At 37.5% G+C, this 15,835-nt stretch overlaps 1 protein-coding gene and 1 long non-coding RNA gene across 9 annotated transcripts in view; one reads left to right on the plus strand and one right to left on the minus strand.

Annotated features, from left to right (window-relative positions):
- Nucleotides 1-15,835, plus strand: part of ELAVL2 (ELAV like RNA binding protein 2) — a 161,085-nt gene that overhangs the window by 11,453 nt on the left and 133,797 nt on the right. The window contains exon 1 of one of the 8 annotated variants that reach the window (XM_004047885.5): nucleotides 13,599-13,708. The exons of 5 other annotated variants lie outside the window; for them this stretch is intronic. Coding sequence is in view for 1 of the 3 variants with exons in the window: in XM_055350520.2 (XP_055206495.1) it covers nucleotides 14,724-14,743 (20 nt within the window). In the remaining 2 variants the exon portion in view is untranslated. Of the gene's footprint in view, nucleotides 1-13,598; nucleotides 13,709-14,379; nucleotides 14,744-15,835 lie in introns of those variants that run through there. 2 more of the 8 variants (XM_055350527.2, XM_055350520.2) reach the window with 2 other exon arrangements.
- On the minus strand, nucleotides 9,302-15,164 carry LOC129524575 (uncharacterized). Its single transcript, XR_008668403.2, has 3 exons — nucleotides 15,092-15,164; nucleotides 12,996-13,771; nucleotides 9,302-9,841 (listed from the first exon to the last, which is right to left on the minus strand). It is a non-coding gene; the product is annotated as an uncharacterized lncRNA (long non-coding RNA).

Below are 15,835 nucleotides of genomic sequence, written 5' to 3' on the forward strand. Positions count from 1 at the left end.
CTAGGACTGAAATTTGTTTTTCATGGGTTTATACAGTTTTCCTCTTGAATTGCACCAAAAATGGTTTTTTAATTGGCTTTAACTCATGCCCAATAAATTGGACGAAAATTGATTGCCTCAGTCATGTTTCAGGACTGCGCCATGAGTCAAATGAGTGCATGAGTGAGGGCAGCAGCACTTTATGTCCTCTATATATGACAAATAAGTTTTTTTTTCAAAACAGTCGTCATCATATCTGAAAATTAATATATGTCTGTGGTTTATAAAACTTAAAAGATAACAGAACACATTAAAATACATCATATTAAAAAATAAGTTTCTGTTATTTTGGTATTTTTTCTTAGTACCTTCTTTTCCAGTTCTACCAATGTCATAAATCTAATAAGATAAATAATACCTGTTAGATAGCTCCTGTGAGATTCTTGGTCATGGTATTAGACTATTTCTAAATAGCAAAACAAAATAAGTAAGAATGTTCAGAGACTGCCATCAGTCACAGTTGAGACATTGAGCCAGTTTTCCATTCTCTGAATAGTGATTTTAAAGACAAAAATTAAAGAATATGAAAATTGAATGAACTCAGGTGACTGTTTAGGACATTGAAATAGCAATTCACTAATGGTACCTGTCCGGAAGCCAGTTTTTGTTGAATCTCATTATAATTATTTACTGTATTATGGTTTTCACTTACTTATATGCCATAGAAATATAAGCAAATCACTTTAAGGGTTTTGCTGGCTGGGAATGAAGATTCATTTTATGAGATTCTTGAGCAATTTGAGAAAGGATTTAATAGGGAAAAAGAAATGATTAATTCATCGAAAAGAAGAACATTCCTTGGCCATAATACAGATAGTCAGTAAGGGAAGGAAACACTTTATGTTATTGTATATAATTAATATTAGGCAATTTTAATTGGACAGGATAGTTATACCTGATATTGTTGTCTAAGAAAATGGTAGAGCAATTTCTGAGATTTTTGTCATATCTATTTTTCATGTGTATTAAATCTCAATTTTTTAGAAGTGAACATTATTTTGTTAGTAAACTGTAAAGCTCAAGGGGTATTATTCTGACCTCTCTTTTTATCTAAGTTGTCTTTTAAGAGGTCACTGGTCCTTACCATCCAGCATCTAGCACCTGTTCCCACCTGGTGGCTATAGGCCCTCAAGCTTGAGCTGTAGAGTTTTTTCTTTCTGAAACAATAAACTACCTGTTTTTCTGACTTATGAAAAAGAATGCGTGCTCAAAATTTTTATAAACCCAATAATGCAGAAAATGTAAAAAAAAAAAGTAACTATAAATCCAACTCCGATTACCTCAAAATAGCCATTGTTTAATGTTCTAGTAAACATCCTTTATGTGATGTTTAATATGCTTAATAATATTTCATAAATATCTTCACATTTCATTAAATAATAAACACTATATTTTTAATGGCTTTATAACTGTTTACTATATGTTTATGGAGTAGACTGCTTAAAATATGTAAAAGCTAAATAATTAAACTGCAAAACAATGTTACCCGCTGGTTGGAACAGCCAAGGACATCTTATATAAAATATTTCTCAAAATCATATTATATTTGACCCGAATCTTTTTAAAGGAACAAATCATCCAACTATAAATTTTCTCTCTCTTCTATTTGTCAGCAGTAGAGAGCACGGCAAGGTATAAGAGTATGATTATTTCTGAAATGAAACGTACAGCTTTATCTGTTTATGTTCATAGTAATATCTATTTTCTGGAGGCTTTTGTTCTCTTGCAAGTGTTATGTCATCTGTAATTTCTGTTGTATTTCTTTAAAATTACAAAATTGTACATCTGGAAGTACCTTAAAGGTACTCTAATAAATAGTGGCTAAGGACTTGGGTTCTAGAAACAGCCTATTTAGGGCGAAATCCCAGCTCTTTTAATTTCTTGCTGTGTTATCTTGGGCAAATTACTTAACTTCCTCAGTTTCCTTATCTGTAAAATGATGAGATTCTTGTGAGAGTTAACTGATTTAATGCATGTAGAGGATTAGAATGCCACCTAGCATACACTATTATTACTAATCTAGTCTTCTCCTGGGAATCATGAAATTTAGTCAGAGTGACTTTCTGAAGAGAATCAGCTAGTTAGCGGGATAAATAATACTAGGACTCATGCCTCCTTTCTCCACATCTAGAGATCTTTGCTTAGTGCCACAGTGCGTACTCTCCCAGCAGTGTTTTTAAAGCCCTCCCTTAGGCACAAAGGTATCTTAGAGGCGTCCTGGGCTACGCAGAGCAGCAGCCTGACAGGCTCTTGTCCCTGGTTTCTCTCTCTCACAGCTTCTGTGGGCTCATTGGCTCAGAAACATTATATGCTGAGAGCTCTATCTCTTTCCCAGTGCTGATGGAAATATTTTGGCCATCAAAACACTTTCATTGTTGTCAGTGTCATGAACTCTTCTTCTATACCTGTCAGTCTTGTCCTCATATATATTATAGTCTGACCCTGCCTCCTCATTGTAAGGAGTCTTGAATTTTCGACAAAAGCTTCTTAACCCTGCTTATGTGTTGGTTCTAATTCCTCTACCTTTGGGTATCTTTCTGTCTGGCATTTTCTAAAATTCACAGTTGTCAATAGGTGTATCCTGTTTCTAATAGTTGTATATCTGTACTTCCCTCTACTGGCTTTCAAAGCCAGCATAATGTGGTACCACAATACCCAACCAACCTGATTTCCTATGCTTTGTAGCCCACTTCCTCTATTATAGACAGGCTGGTATACTCCAACAAATTCCTGTAATTTTCACCTCTCAACCTCCTTTTATTTGCTCTAAACCACACACACACACACACACACACACACACACATGCATGCACACACACCCAATTGAGATTTATATAAAGATCTTTTAAAAGCGAGGACTGAACACTATAATATATATGAATATTTTCCTCTTTTATACAAACCTTACAAAGAGGCTCAAACTTTCATGTATCCTTTTGATATGACTAATATGGAGACACATGTATCTTTTCATATTCATTTTATATCTAGAAATATTGGTATTCTAGAATACATCAGTACTCTATAAGTTAAATAATAAGCACTGACATAAAAGAAAGTTTTTTATTGTTTGCACAAGGAACGTAGAAATATCATCTAGAGGAAAAAATTCACAGTAAATTGTGTGAAAATAATTCAAGGAAATGTCTATTTGTTACTCATACAGCTTAAACAGTCTGTAATGCCATTCATTTATGTGACATCTTCCAACTCATGTTTACAAAAACTGACATTTCAAGCAACCATATTCTCTAATTTCTCATATTAGAATGACAATGACCAAAGGTATAAAATATTATTTCTATTACAACAGTATCTTCAGCCTTAAAATGCGCATACATAATGCTCCATGAGAGAAATGGATTTTGTATTTAATCACATCAACATGAAGAGTTAAGAGGGGTTAGTGTGAAATGGCAATAAATAGCAGCACTGGCTGTTCTGTGTTTATGCATATGTGTTTCTTCTTGGTGCTAATTACACTTGCTCATAGAAGTCTGGCAGTCAGATGACTGGGCTTGACCTTGAGTGGGTCAATTTTATCAAATTATATGATACATTTAAGATGCAGACAGACGCCTATTGAAGCTTAAAATAAAAACATTAAGTCCGTTTTCTATTGTTACCTACAATGAATTTAGATCTCTAAAAGTTTAAGGTTCATTCTTTTATCAGACTGCAAAATGTTGTTTCCTTCCATTTCACTTACTCACTGAAAGTCCACAGCTATAGCTCCATCTATATGAATTCATAGCAATGTAAGCCCAGGAGGGAACTGCAAAACTATAAACCATAAGCAAGTTTTAGTGTTCTTCTGATATTCTATGTTTTATAATGTCAAGTAGACATTAGTTATACATTTTGTTTTATTCAAAACAATACATTATAAAAAGCCCTTTATATAGTCTACCTGTATATTCCTTTAGATATTTATTTTCATAGATTTTTCAAGCACGATCTAAACAGAAAACTAGAGCAGAAAATACTGTTAGCCTATGTAAATGGAATAAAGATAGTAGCCTATAAAAATATATGTGGAGATGGAAGAATGAGCCTAGGGAGAGGTGAGTGATAAGTAGATTGGAACTGGTTCCTTTCAAGGCCATAAATGAGTAATAACCTTTAAAATCTTCCCTTAGAAATTAACACAGAATGGTAAATAAGAATAATGTATGCATATATAAAATTGAATAATAAAAGTGTCTCAACATAAAATCAAAATATTTTAATTTGATTAGACTGTGATGGTATATATTTGACTCAAATTGATTTCATCAAGTGATTAACTGAATTATAAGCTATACTTAATGCCAAACACTAATGTTTGAGCCTAACTAAAGTAACAGTAGCCATAATTAATGCCAGAGAGAGTAACAGATTGCAGAAAGACTGACATCCGGGAAAACTATCTCTATTAACCTTAGAAATGTTACCTAAATTCCTAATGCCTCTGTTATGCCCCCTGAAAATGAGAAATAATTTATGTCCTTCTATACCTCCTGGGGTTACAATGATAAATATGTAAAAGTACACTGAGCTTTTTGTGATAAAAGGCACTATAAAAATCTAAGGTGTTTTTATTATTATATCAGTCAAATGGGATCTCAGACTCGGTTCCATTTTGAAGACCCACAACTTTTTATGGGTGAATCATGAAATTGTATTGGGAAATATATTGAAGTCACATAACAGGGCAGATAGATGATTTTATGCCTTTGGGCGCCTTTTAAACTTGGTTGCAATTAGAAATGTGAGAGAATATTTATCATGAAATATGTCAGTTGGGACATTAATGAGAGCTAATGAAAATATTTAAGAGACAGTATGCAAAGGCAGGAATTCTAATTCTGGCTCCATCAAATAAATGTGATAGGTTACCATTTTTGTTCTCATAATTGTAGTTACCATATATTGACTGCTTCCTCGACGTCAGGAAGTTTTGAGTATTTTATACTTATGATTACATCTAACCTCACAGTGATTCTAAATTAGGCATTATTATCACGATTTTATAGATTAGAAAATCAAGGTTTAGAAGAAATAAGGTAGCTTGTCCAAGGACCCGTGAAATCAGGTTCAAATCCACGTGTCTGAAGTCAAAACCCAAGCCGTTAACAATTTGCAAAACTGTAGCTCCTAGAAGGATAATATCCCTTCTATGATATTCCTATATAAAGGAGTAATTTTTTGACAAGTTATATTATTTTAAAAAGTGATATTGTACAAAAATTTATAAGGATAAACAATAACAACAACATAAACCAGACACATTGTGAATATGTATTATACAACATATTAACTGAGTTATTTAAACCCCTCAAGTTTTCCATTTACTATCATTTCGTAAAATATAATCTGATTTCCTTCAAGCATTTATTGTCTCTAATCTAATTTTGTTATTCTGGCACATGCTAGGCACTCGAAGGATGCTGAACCAAATTGAAATGGGCCTTTCGTCAAAGATTAGGAAAAATATTTAGAAATAGGAAGTGATTATGTATTGCTCATTTCACTCTTACCTGATGATAAATGTTATATCTGGAAGGACATAATTAGTTATGTGTGATATTTTTGGTAATAGAATTATAATCAGTCATTAAACAAAAACATGAAGACTTTTGGATATTTCAAAAGCTTCCAACATTTTTGCCTTAATACATCATAGGAAGATTGTTTGCTTTAAAAATATAATATGCCATTTCTCACAGAGGGGGATTAATAATTGAAAATCATTTAAAAAACTAACTTCACATTTTTGGTTATTTTTTATTTTTCATCATTTATAATGAATTGCTATGCCTTTAGAAACCATATGTAGCATTCATTTTGTGACAAAAATTTTTAAAAAAACAAGATTATTTTTATACTAATTTCATGCTAAAAGATTTTATGTTCATAATGAAAATGTCACTTCTTAAAATTATCTTAGTTTTGAAACGCTATAATTTAAATTTATAAAATATCTTTTTTCACATTTCAAACTTGGTGACAGTGTATCTTTTCATCTGTATGCAAATTAACATCTTAAAAAAGTCTCATCTGTATTAAAGAATAGTTTAAGCTGTCCATTGTGTGCATATTTTCAATTTGATTAAGAAAAAAATAAAAATCATAGCTTAAGGGGCTTATTAAAGCTGGTAATTCAAACTTGTTTTCTAACAAGCAGAAAAATATCTTGTTATCGGATTATTGGAGATAATATAATACTGCCTAAAATGCTGGAATTCATTAAAATAATATTTCTTAATATACATATATAGTAGCCATTATTTAAACCAATATAACTTTATGGAAAATGATGGTATGGAAAGGAAAAGTTAGCTTACATAACCATAAATTTCTCTCTCATTAAAGGATACACAAAGCACTAATTCATCCATACACTTAAATTTAAAAGAATAAAAAAAACCCAAACACCTCTTTTTTTGTTAGATATGAAGGATTTTTGCATGTAACAATTCAACAGAAATGTCTTTGAGATTTCATGACCTATATTTATTTGCTTCCTAACCTATGAATAATCAAATAACAATTTCAAAGTTTATAATTGTTTTTAATTCAAGTAGTTTAATAGTTGCTAAAATTTATGATAGCATGTTAAAATTTTTCTCACTTTTTCCAACAAGTTCATTTTTTATTTTTCCTTATCCTAAAGTGATATAAGCCTTTATATTGTCAGTTAAATGCATTCTGAGATTGATCACATTTTTGAAGTTAAACAAAATAAAAATTGATTCATTTTCTAAAGCTGTATTAACTATGTGTTGTCAGCTGAAGGTAACTTTTTATAAATGTTTCTAAGACTTAAAATGTAAATGCCCTTGTGGAAAATGCCATGTATCTTCTCATACTTGCTATCCACCTCATAAATGGACACCAACGAACTTGCAATTCAGTTAAGACACAAAGAACAAGGTACAACACTAAGACATTAGTGAATCAAGATGACAATGTCACTGGCTATATGCTGGTCATTACACATATTAAATATTTGTGAAAAAAACCTATTTAAATAATGCATAAAATTTCAAACCTCATATTCAAAAGAGCAGACAGAAAACTGTAGATATAAAGTGTGCGGTAAGAATCAGGTATGTGTTAGAGTACATACCTGGGATTTTTTTTTTGTTTCCTGTATTATCCTATACTAATTACCTGGGTAAAGGGAGGAGGGAGTTGAAAAATAACTGTTATTCCTGTAAGTAGCTAAGCAGATTCTTTCCTGTGGATGACAACTTGTTAGGCTATTGTAAAAATCATTCTGGAATCTCTCCCGTGGCCCTATCACTTCAACCAAAAGGCCAGGTTAACTTCAATTTATGGTAACTCCTCTGTATCCGGTTGATCTGCTTTTCTTACCATGAAAGGAAAACTTTAGAGTCCATTTGATATCCACTTCCTCTCACCCCTGCTCAGATAAAGACGGAATTCCCTTTTATACCAGATTGGTTTAAATTGTTCCTTGATCTCTTATCACACCAAACTTTACACAACTCCATACTGTACTTTTCAAATTGTTTATTCATAGTAGCTATGATTAGGAATCATGGCCAGATGCTGTATGCCTTTTCCACTTCTCCTCACAGCTTCCCTTCCCCAAATAATTTTTAAGCCCCGTGGGCTTTTTCTTCTCTCTCACTGCCCCCTCCCACTACATTTTTTTTTTTTTTAAACAATATTCCATTCCATGCGCCCCCTCTGCCTGCCGAAAGCATTTTAATGCAGTTTACTTTAGCGGTCTATCAGCAGACTGCTGCCTCTGCCACCTGAATTTCAATTTCTTAATTTACAGCCCAGATAAAACAGAATGGAGCAGGATCCGGGCTTCTCTCTACATTGGGTTGGCCTTATCAAGCGTGAAGTTTGGCGCATTGCAAACCTATTCAAGTGATTATCTGTTGAGGACCTCTCGAGCCATCTCCATCTCTGCAGCGGGCTGATAAGACAGCTGTTTCTCTAGCCGCTGTGTCTCCCCGGGCCTCAGTCTTCTTCTGATACAAACTCCGCCTTTGTCACCGTGGCCCGGTGCCGGCACTTGCTCTGTGGGACAAGGGTTTGATCTGAACACACGTGGGGGTAAAAGTGTGAGCGCGTGTGAGAGCCGAGGAGGGAGGAAGGAAGAGGGGGAGGGCCAGGAGAGTGAGAGGGGGAGGAGGGAAAGAGTTAGAGACCGGAGGGAGGTGGGGGGCAGGGCGGCGTGCGGAGCGCCCTGGATGGCTCTGATTGACTGGTTGCTCTGCCCGGTTTTATTATTTCAAATTAGACGTGCATCGCACACAAGTGGAAACATAAATCTTCAATATAAGAAAGAGCCTCCGAGCATCGGAAGCAGAAAAACCGTTTCTTCCCAGGTCCCGGTAAAGGGGCCGGAGAAAAGACTGATTACTATCAGCTGAGACAGATGGTTTCCTTTAACTTTGGAAACTGTTATTTTTAATTGCTTGTATTAATTTTGCATGAGATGTATCGGCTCCAGGGGGAAGCTTAAAGAAGGCTGTTAGTATCCCTGAAAGAAACGGACATAAGTCTCTGATTTGCCCTTTTTCACCTCCGGGTTTTTTGGGTTTTTTTTTTTCCTTCACCCTCGCCTAGTCGCCTAGATTTTCCCTTTGTATGCTCAGGAAAGACGTGAGTTTATCCTCCTAAAAGTTACTATTGAGTAAAAGAGGGGAAGGAAATCTGGGGATATTTGTGGGAGCGTCTACATAAAAATAATCGTCGATCTGAGGCTGCAAATATATTTTCCTAGACACTCTGGGACATGTGCAACAGATCTTAGTCTGAATATCTGCAGGCAAATCATCTAAAGGAGAATGAACCTCATACATTGGTCCAGGAAAAAAAAAAAAGGTGTGTGTGTGTGTGTGTGTAAGTGGGGGGCTGGGAAGGGAGAACCAACCTAGGCTGGTCTCAAAGATTTACCGCGACACTAGTTACATTTTTTAAAAGAACATTGAAATGAACAATTCATGTGTCTTTAAGTGTAAACAGCAACCTCAGGATTCGGGGGGAATATTCCTTGAGTGTGCTCTCTTACTTTACAGTCTTTCCCCCTTGAACAGGAGTTTACAGACACAATGTAAAGAGAAAGTAAAGGATGTTTGAGATCCCGCTCACTGCCGCCCCTGGCACTGTCCCTAACGAAAGTGTTTGCAATGTAAAGAATCTTTCGCAAAATAGTCTTGGGAGTAACTCACCTTCCAGTAAAAGGCTTTACCCCTTTGCTAGGGGGTGGAGGGAGCAGGGAGACGAACGGGGGGAGGGAGCAAGGGTAAGCAGGTAGGCAGTTTTGCTGCAATTCCAGCTGGGATATTCGAGGATTAAAAACTCTAGAGCAGGTTTACCAGACTTTTCGAAGACTACCTGGATTTGCATTTATTTTTCATGAACACTCTGAAGAAAGGCGAGCTCACGCCGGCAAGGGAGTGTATGTAAAACAGGACAGTGGAAGGTGCACAGCGAGTTCGGGGCTCTAACTCTCCTGACAGTTTGTCACGATGGCTGAGTCTTAAGAAATGCCAGCCTAATTCAAAATAAATGAGTTTCTGTGGAGTAGGACAGTCTTTTCCGCAAAGTCCCGTGGAATAAAACATTCCCAAGACACGCAGTTTCCGTGTCTCACAGAAAGGGACAGAAAACACCGTCTCAAGCTTTGCAAATCTTAATTTGAGGGCTGCTCGTCTCTGTCCATGGTGCTAATTCCTGCCTCTTTCTCTTGCGTGGTTGCCACGGTATAAATTCACACTGGTGTCAATTTTCACAACTTTTCCCCCCTTTCGGTGAAAGGCAGGTCCACATACTACTTTAGGAAGAATAAATAAAAGAGTAATCAGCAAGATATATGATATCTGTATTTCTCATGCAGGCATTAAACTATCATACTTCCAATAGTATGAACCATAACCCCCTACTCCACCAAACTAACATAATATTTTTATTCATCTAAGAAGATTTACTGTTGGAAATTACTGCCTTAAGCCAAACATTGTAAACTAATTTTAATAGTTTAACTTCTTTATTTACTTAAAAAACGTCACAAGTAGTTTTCAGTAACTTTTATTACAAAATGTAAAATCACTCCTTCCCTTGCTCCCAGGACCTCTAGTGTAAGGGAGTTATTTATCCTAAAAGACATTTTCCACAACAGCTTTGCATATTCTTATGAATAAATGTTCTGTTATATAGAAACTTCAGTAAAATAATTAAATTCATTACTTTTTCGGTTTTGAGAACTATTCTTTTGCAACTTTATCCACCTCACACTTTTGCTCCAAGTTCACAGTCATTCCCTTCATCTCTCCCTTTTCTGCTGCAATTCAAAATAATGCCAGGAACTTGGAAGATAAGTCAGAGTTCATATAACTTAATCATATTCAAATGTCTTTTAAATACTTTCTAATGCAAATTCAGATGTTGTGGATAATTCTTTTACCAAACTATGAGTGAAAAGGGGTTGATTGCATTTTTTGCTTATTCTTAAGTGAGATGTTTGCACATAGCCTTCATTAATTAATCATAGGATAGTATGTATTTGTTAATGTTTCAAGCTATGAGACATGAATTTCAAAGTGAAATCTACATCCAGATATCACTTGTTTTAAAGAGGCTGTAATCAATATTTTTTATTTTTAAAAGTTGAAAAAGTACATGTTGCTTATAATACATCTATCCATTTAAAAGTTTTAAAATGTAAAAACATCTGTTTTAATGAGGAAGTAAAATAATATTTTAAGATACTTTCACTTTTTAAATAATTTAAGTCCATCTTACCTACATAAAAAGACAACATGTTAGGGATGACAATACTTTGAATAATATTTTGTCACTCTGCCCAAGCTGAAAAAAAACCATAAATACTGAATCTACAGAATTTAGCATTTTTCATTTGAATGAACAAGTTTACTATTTTCCATGTAATTTCTTTACATAATATACATGCTAGATTTTTATTACTCCATATCACTCCCAGCTTTTCACACCTGTCCCTATCATTTTGGGTTATCTACAGATATCACAGTTACCTACAAGTCTTTTTTTGTGGATATAAACACGCACCAAAAAAAAGGTATTAGTTTCCACCTAGTTAGAAGGCACTTATATAATTATAATGGTAAAGATTTACTTCAATGTACTGAAATTATATGGGCATATGCAACTAATTCGATATTAACCTACGAGCATGGTAAAAATGAGGAAAGAGAATTCACTTCATAGGTAAGTCTGATGAAATCAAACAGTATTATACTTTCCCCAAATTGTATTCATTTAAAGGTTATTTCTCTGTATGGAGCTGGGGACAAGGGGAGGGGTTGAAGGAAGATGACTACAAACCCAACCTTCTGTTATTCATGCATCTAGTCTAGATGGGGTGGAGTCTTTCTTTTCCCCCTTGACTCCATTTCTTCAAAGTGCTTTTCTTTCTTCTTGCTATGAGTTTCACCCAGGTCTAGAGAATAGTTTTAAGTTGAAATTAAGACTCCAGAGGTTGTTATACAAAAAGTGGGGGTGGAGGTTAAGGCATGATTTTATAAACACTAATTATAAGATAACATAGATTCAGGCCTTCTTTCTCAACCCCCAGTTATTGTCATGCAAAGTAATAGAACTCGTATATTGTTACACAGGCTACACGGGAGATAAACAGGTCTGTTTTTCACCATTAATCATTTATCAACACTCAAGGACACTCTCAAAGAACACTGATTTACTGTATTCCTCACTTCCAAGTCATTTTGCTTTGGGATCATCTGTCCCATTCCCCTCCATGACACCCTACCCTTTTGCAATCTCTAACTCTTACCTGTGTCTTCTTTTTCCGGCATTCTCAAAGATAGCGACTAGTTGTAAATATGTAAAGGAATCCCTTTCAAAAAGGAATGCGCCTCTGGTTAAGACACATTACATGTGTAATGTAATGTGTACATTACATTTACACATTCTGGTAAGAATGGTAAAAACTGTCTAGGAAGTTGGTGCTATCTTTCAAGATTGAAAAGAGAAATGCTGGCTGGAAAAGAACGTAGGTCAAATGAATATTGTGTCTACTTATACATCCAGGCGATCCTGAGGACCTCACTTTCACTTAGAGGAAGAAACAATTATCATGCATAAAACTGTATTTTGGTCTCCTGAATGCTGTTAAAATATGGGGTTGTAATAAAGTAGTCTTCCTCTATGAAGCAGAAACATTGATAGCACTTGGTCTTCTGGTTAAACTTCTTAAATCCTCACAGAAAGAGCCCTGATAAAGGTTCAACTATCTTTGCTGTCAGCAATACATGTGTGGTCCAAGGACTGTACCTGTCTGCAAATGCAGAGGAGTGGCTTGTTCCAGTTTCATATACAGCTGCTCTTTTTGAGAGTCATTAGACACCTCGAAGTGAAGGACCTTAGCTCTACTCAATACCTCTTTTTCTGGATAGGATATTTATCCTGCACTTTTCTATTCTAACATGAAGTTAAAGCTAATTCAAACCGTGCAGCTTTATTTGAGAGCATTTCTGACTTCATCTTTATCTTAAAAGGATGCTTTAAAAAGGGGTTCATGGGGACACATAAATCTGAAATATGCGTATATTAAAATAAAGACATACAATTACCTAACATCTAATACAAAATACAGTACTGAACACAAATCGAAAAAAGGCATGCGGGCAAATAATGGATGTACATTCATCCCTTTCACTCAGATCAAAGAGAGGGAGCTCTCAATGACTCATACATACCGGACAGAGAGTTAAATGTTATAAAGAAATATGCCACAGATGCAGCAGTGATGGCAAAGGAAATGAATCTTTCTGAAGCAGAAAGATTTAAGAGGAAAGGAGATCGTGCCATATCGCAAACTCTGATAGTACAGTTCCAACCCTCCCACGTTGCTCTCTCCACATTTCTTTTTGCTTCTTGCATTTCCCTTCGCCGCCAGTGTTAAGAGTGTACCTCCCCGCACAACTTACCTTGAAACGGGACTCCATTGAGCTCTCGAGAGTGACACAAGCCCATAGCCAATCGTCTCACGCGGCCCCGCCTGGGCGGCCTCAATGGAAGCGTCTGGACCAATCAGGATCCTGGGGCGATGAGCAAGTTACGTTGTGGCGCGATTCGGCGTATACTTCCGCGCGTGCTGCCCGGGATAGGAGCCTGGCAGAGCAGCTGCACACACGGCAGTGCGGAGGCAGAGAAGGGGTTGGTGATACGGTGCTATAAATCTGTGGTCCAGTCCACCTCCCTTTTAAGACGTCCTCCCCCCTATTTCTGTTCTCAGTTAGGGATGCAGCAGCTTACTCCTGTAGCGACCTACTAAAAAGCAACAAGGAGAAAGACATCGTCTTTTTGAAAAAACGTTCTTTCGTCTCTTTTCTTTGTTCCTTGGTTTGTTTTTCTTGCCCCTTTTTGTTTAGTTGAACGGCAATAGGAGGGTAGTCTCTCCGTCTTTTTAAACTCTTTTTTAAGTTTCCCCTCCCCTTTCATATTTTTTTTTCGCCATTTCTTTTAGCATTGGACTTTGGGGTCGAAAGCGTTTCTTTTTATTTGCTTCTTTTAAGCCGAGCACAGTTTAGGTTTCGTGCTGTCTTAAGAGAACTATCCAGCAGCTTCTTGCTCATCCTTATTGGGAGAACTGCACCGTTACTTTAAAAACACACATACACAAAAACCTTAAGGGAGAAAGGTAAGTTTCGGTTTGGTTTCTTTAATCATTAGTTGCAGCGATGCGCTGGCAAACCCAGAAAACCTGTAAGTGAGCGGAATACAGAATATGAAGTTAATTGCACATGTTTGTCTCATTTCAAAGCTACTGTTCTGCTTTTTTTAATTTTAAAGAGCTAGACTAAAAGACGGTGGACGCATGCTTAGCGTACTGAATATTCGTAAATGTCCATGGCAGAAACTTAAGTGGTAAATGTGGCCAGGGGGGAGTAGGGGTACAATGGGAGGTTAGATGTGGAGTGAGCTTCAAGATTGAGATCGGAAGTTCATTTCGTGGGGAGAGAGGGATAACTTGGGTGTTGGGGATGCATGCCTCTACTTTCGCTCAGCAACGGAAGGACGGGAGAGGCTTTACAATCATTAAGGGGAATCAGAAGCCTGGACTGGCAGATTAGACCAGCGAAAACCACAGGCTTAATTGCATTAACCAGATAGCATGTGCTGGGGAGATGGGATTGCCAGATGGAATTTAGATGCTGCACCAGGCAGCGAGTTGTAGTTGACTGAAAAAAGTACATGCCGCCTGAGGGCTGGGGCTGGGGCTGGGCTGAGGCTAGGGTTGTTAGAAGCTGTCAGAACTCATCATTGTATGCGGGCTCTGATTCACGGACTCCAATTATCATAATTCAGTTTTAAAAGAAGATAGCCAATTTGGGGCTGAATTCTTAAGCCTGTACCGGATATGAGATTCCCTTTGTTCAGAAAAGCGTAAATAAGATCCTTGGAGCTGTGTCTATGAAGTGCCGGCTGCTTGGGAGCCTCGCTGTGCTGGGCGCTGGGAAGTGGATTCCAAGCCCTGTCCTTGGTCCTACGCGGCTGACTTCGCCTTCGGGGAGAGGGGGAACCCCTTTGCAGCCGCGAGGCTTCGCAGCCACCCCAGGAGCCAACTCGGCCACGTAGCCCTCACCCCCTCCTTACCGCCCCCCCTTCCTCGAATAGCTATTGTTAAATTGACGCCGGGAGAAAGATGGTTGGGGATGACAAGCTGGGCAGATAGGTACACGCTTCATTTTAACTTTTGTGATTTCTCAGGGTTTAGGAGAAATCATTTGGCTTTCTACTGCCAAAGAGAGGATCCAGGGTAGATGTAGGAAAGGGGGAGGATGTTCGTGGGCCGGGGAGGGCGGAAGGGGTGGTGGTGGTGGAACAAGCTGCTGGCTTTCCTAAGAGAAGTTTAAATTATTGGCACGAGGGGGTGTGGGTGAGTGTGTGCGTGAGAGCGCTCATGTGGTGCTCGAGAGGCAGAGGATGGGGAAAAGCTACAAAGCCGGCTGGGGTTAACGTCTCGTTGCTCCTCACCCCACCCACTCTACCGGCTGGGAAAGCCAGCGCACCGTCAGCCTACCGGACTGGACTCTGCGAAGGGCGGTGGGGGCTAGGGATGGCAAGGTGGCAGTGCCCACCACTGGAGCTCCGCGGCGGACGAGACCTCGCGTGGCCATTGTTGCTTAATTTATGCCCAGCACGTTGCTACGTACCCACCTATTTCACGTCTGTACAGAATTAATACGAGAGCTATACAACTGTGACAAATTGGAGGTTGGATACGTTCCCCGTTTCCCATTTTCAAGTACCGGTTAGCAAAACCGATGGCGAGACTGGGTATTTTCTCGTAATTACCGGCTGCAGGTCTGGTTTTATTATGGCGAGGGTGAGAGAAATAGCCAACCATTTAGTATTTACTCTTAACACTGCTGGACAGGGATGGAGGTCTCTTTACTTTCTCCTCGAAATGCACGGATTCTGTCCCTTCCCCCTCTCATGTACAAACACTCCAGTTGGTTAAGATTCTAAACCTTCAGCCGTTCTCCGCACCCCTATTTATTATACCCATTCTCTGGGGGTGGGAGGGAGATTAATGTTTTATTTCCCAGGCCTACACTATTAACTGCAACCTATAAAACGTAGACTTACAATGAAAATTTTTAGAAAGTACACAGCAGACAATAGTAACTAAAGAAATTATTTTCCAAATTGAAAATCAGTTTCTAAAGGTCAGAAAAAGGGTGTTCGTGTTTTGGGGAACAGAAGGGTAGGAAACGTGTTTGGGCCTTAAGACTTCCTTGTAAAATGGCTTCTTAAATGGGAC

Source organism: Gorilla gorilla, chromosome 13 (assembly GCF_029281585.2).
Source record: "Gorilla gorilla gorilla isolate KB3781 chromosome 13, NHGRI_mGorGor1-v2.1_pri, whole genome shotgun sequence".
NCBI classification, from domain to species: Eukaryota; Metazoa; Chordata; class Mammalia; order Primates; family Hominidae; genus Gorilla; species Gorilla gorilla.